The sequence below is a fragment of the Castanea sativa genome, chromosome 9 (assembly GCF_040712315.1).
Source record: "Castanea sativa cultivar Marrone di Chiusa Pesio chromosome 9, ASM4071231v1".
Classification (NCBI taxonomy): domain Eukaryota; kingdom Viridiplantae; phylum Streptophyta; class Magnoliopsida; order Fagales; family Fagaceae; genus Castanea; species Castanea sativa.
Window position 1 is genome coordinate 29,535,260 of NC_134021.1, and position 2,666 is coordinate 29,537,925.

General features: G+C 39.3%; 1 protein-coding gene across 1 annotated transcript; it reads left to right on the plus strand.

The window, feature by feature from the left end:
* Positions 1–471: 471 nt before the first annotated feature.
* On the plus strand, positions 472–1,800 carry LOC142609021 (uncharacterized). The gene has a single exon (XM_075780666.1). It carries the CDS (start codon positions 472–474, stop codon positions 1,798–1,800), a length of 1,329 nt encoding a protein of 442 aa, XP_075636781.1.
* The last annotated feature ends 866 nt before the right edge of the window (positions 1,801–2,666 follow it).

Below are 2,666 nucleotides of genomic sequence, written 5' to 3' on the forward strand. Positions count from 1 at the left end.
GTGCGTCAAGGACCCCTTCTGACTTTGAAAAAGCCCAAAGTTTTAAGTTCTATATAGATATATGCAATTCTTATTTTTATGTTCTGTTACTAGCGGCTTGAGCTTGTTGCTTGAGAATGTGTTGTGAAGAATGTGGTGTGGAAAGCAGTGCGGATTAAGTGAAGGTGTTCTATTTCATCTTGTAGAGCTCCGACTATATTGGGGTTTTGTTTCATCTTGGGTCTGGTATATAGTCGAAAGTTACTAATCCATGAGAGCCCTTGCTTGGAACTATCGGTGTGCTTGTAGAGCTCCGACTATTCGAGCTATAAGGAGCTAATCCGTGAGTCAAACCCGAATCTACTCTTCCTATCTGAAACAAAATTAAAATCAACTAGTGTTGATAAGATAAAAACTATGCTGAATTTTTTTGAATCATACTGTGCGTGTGGATGCTATGGGCAAAGTAGGGGTTCAGTCCTGTTTTGGAGGATGGGAGTTGATTTGGACGTGGTGTTCTCTGATGGTAATGTTATAGCTGCATTAATTTACTCAGACCTGGTTAGATCTCCTTGGCCCTTATTTTGTATTTATGGTCCTCCTCGAAGAGCCAAAAGAAAAAGATTTTGGGTCAAACTTGAAGAGATGGTGAAAGATTTTTCAGGGCCATGGGCTGCGTTTGGAGACTTCAACAGCATTAAAGAGTCGGGGGAAAAAAAAGGAGGATCCAATGTCTCTGAGAAGCTTTATGAACAACACTGGAGCTATTTGGGGTTTTCTGGGCCAGCATTCACATGGACAAATAGAAGAGAGGGGCTAGCTAATATCAAGGAAAGACTAGACCAATGTTTATGTGATTATGTATGGCAAAAAATGTTCCCAAAAGCTGGAATTAGACACCTAAGTAATTCAAATTCAGATCACAACCCTATTCTTATGGATACATACATGGAAGATACAACACCAGATCGACCTTTCCGATTTGAAGCAATGTGGACTAAAGAGGAATCAAGTAAAGAGGTAGTGGAGGATGCTTGGCTAACGTCTGTAGAGGGTTCACAAGGTTACAGACTTGCTAGAAAGCTGGATGCCACTAGGAGGGAATTGAAAAGGTGGAATAAAAAATGCTTTGGGAATTCAAGAGAAAGAATTAAGGAGCTGGAGGCAAAAATTGCTCAATTACAAGTCTCAAACCCTGCAAGGGAAAATCTTGAGCTAAAGGCATCTCTCAATCTGGAACTTGATGATTGGCTTGAAAGAGAGGATCTAAAGTGGAAGCAGAAATCAAGAGAGCTATGGACTAAGGTGGGTGATAGGAACACAAGATTCTTCCATCTTTCCACCTTGGTCAGGAGAAGAAGGAAACGTATCAATGAAATCAAGTTGGAGGATGGGTCATGGATAAATACAAGGGAGGAAATTCAGCACTGTTTCAATGAAAATTTTAAATCTTTGTATCAATCTGAGTGCAATGATGTTCTTGAAGATTTAGAGAATTTAATTGAGCCATGTATTTCGGAGGAAGAGAATGAGGAATTATGCAGAGTTCCTTCCAGAGAAGAAATCCGTAAAGTTGTTTTCAAAATGAAGTCTCTCAAGGCTCCCGGACCTGACAATTTCCCGACCTTGTTCTATAAACATTATTGGGAAACAGTGGGTAACCAGATCATTTTAGCTACACAAAGTTTCTTTCGAAGTGGAAGGATTCTGAGTGAGCTAAATGAAACATTCATTGCTCTTATTCCAAAGAAAAATGGCTCATGCAATTTCAATCAGTTTTGCCTTATCAACCTTTGGAATGTTTGCTATAAGGTGATATAAAAAATCATTGTGAGCAGATTAAGGCCTCTCCTATTGCATATGATTGACCCAACTCAAGTGGCATTTGTCCCCAATAGATGGATCGTTGAAAATATAGTAATAGCCCAAGAAGTTGTGCATAGTTTCAAGAAAGCAAAGAAGAAGAAAGGATTCTTGGGCATTAAAATAGAATTTCAAAAGGCTTATAACCAGATGGAATGGAAGTTCTTGTCTCTGACTCTCAAAGCATTTGGATTTAGCAACAAGTTTACGAATTTGATCAATTAATGTTTGTCCACTGTGCAATACTCAATGCCGCTTAATGGTGGTAAATGCCCAAGCTTCACCCCATCTCGGGGCCTTAGACAAGGAGATCCACTTTCACCATATTTGTTTATTTTGGGAAGTGAAGTGCTAATAAGGCTTATTAGTAGAGAAGTGTCTCGTGGGCAGCTTACAGCAATTAAAGTGTCTAATAATGCTCCTCCCATCTCGAAATTGTGCTTACAGATGATGTTATTTTATTTTCCAAGGCCAAGTTGTCTGAATTATCTTCTCTCAAGATCTGTCTAGAGAAATATTGCTCATGGTCAAGGCAGAAAGTTAATGTGGAGAAATCTAGAATTTTACCCTCTAAAGGGGTAAGTCAGCAATTCTTAAATCAGATTGATAAGGTATTTTTAGACCTACAAAGATGAGAACAAGCTGAAGAGGGTAAGCGAACCTCCATCTATAGCCTTGCTTGATCTCCACGCATATGTGTCTAAGGAGAGCTCTTGTGCCACACGCTTAACCATAATCAAGAAGACTCCTATAAGGAAAGGAACTCTAGAAGATATACAAAATCCAAGAGGTTCTTTCTTGGAAGGAAAGAACTTCTTGGCCAA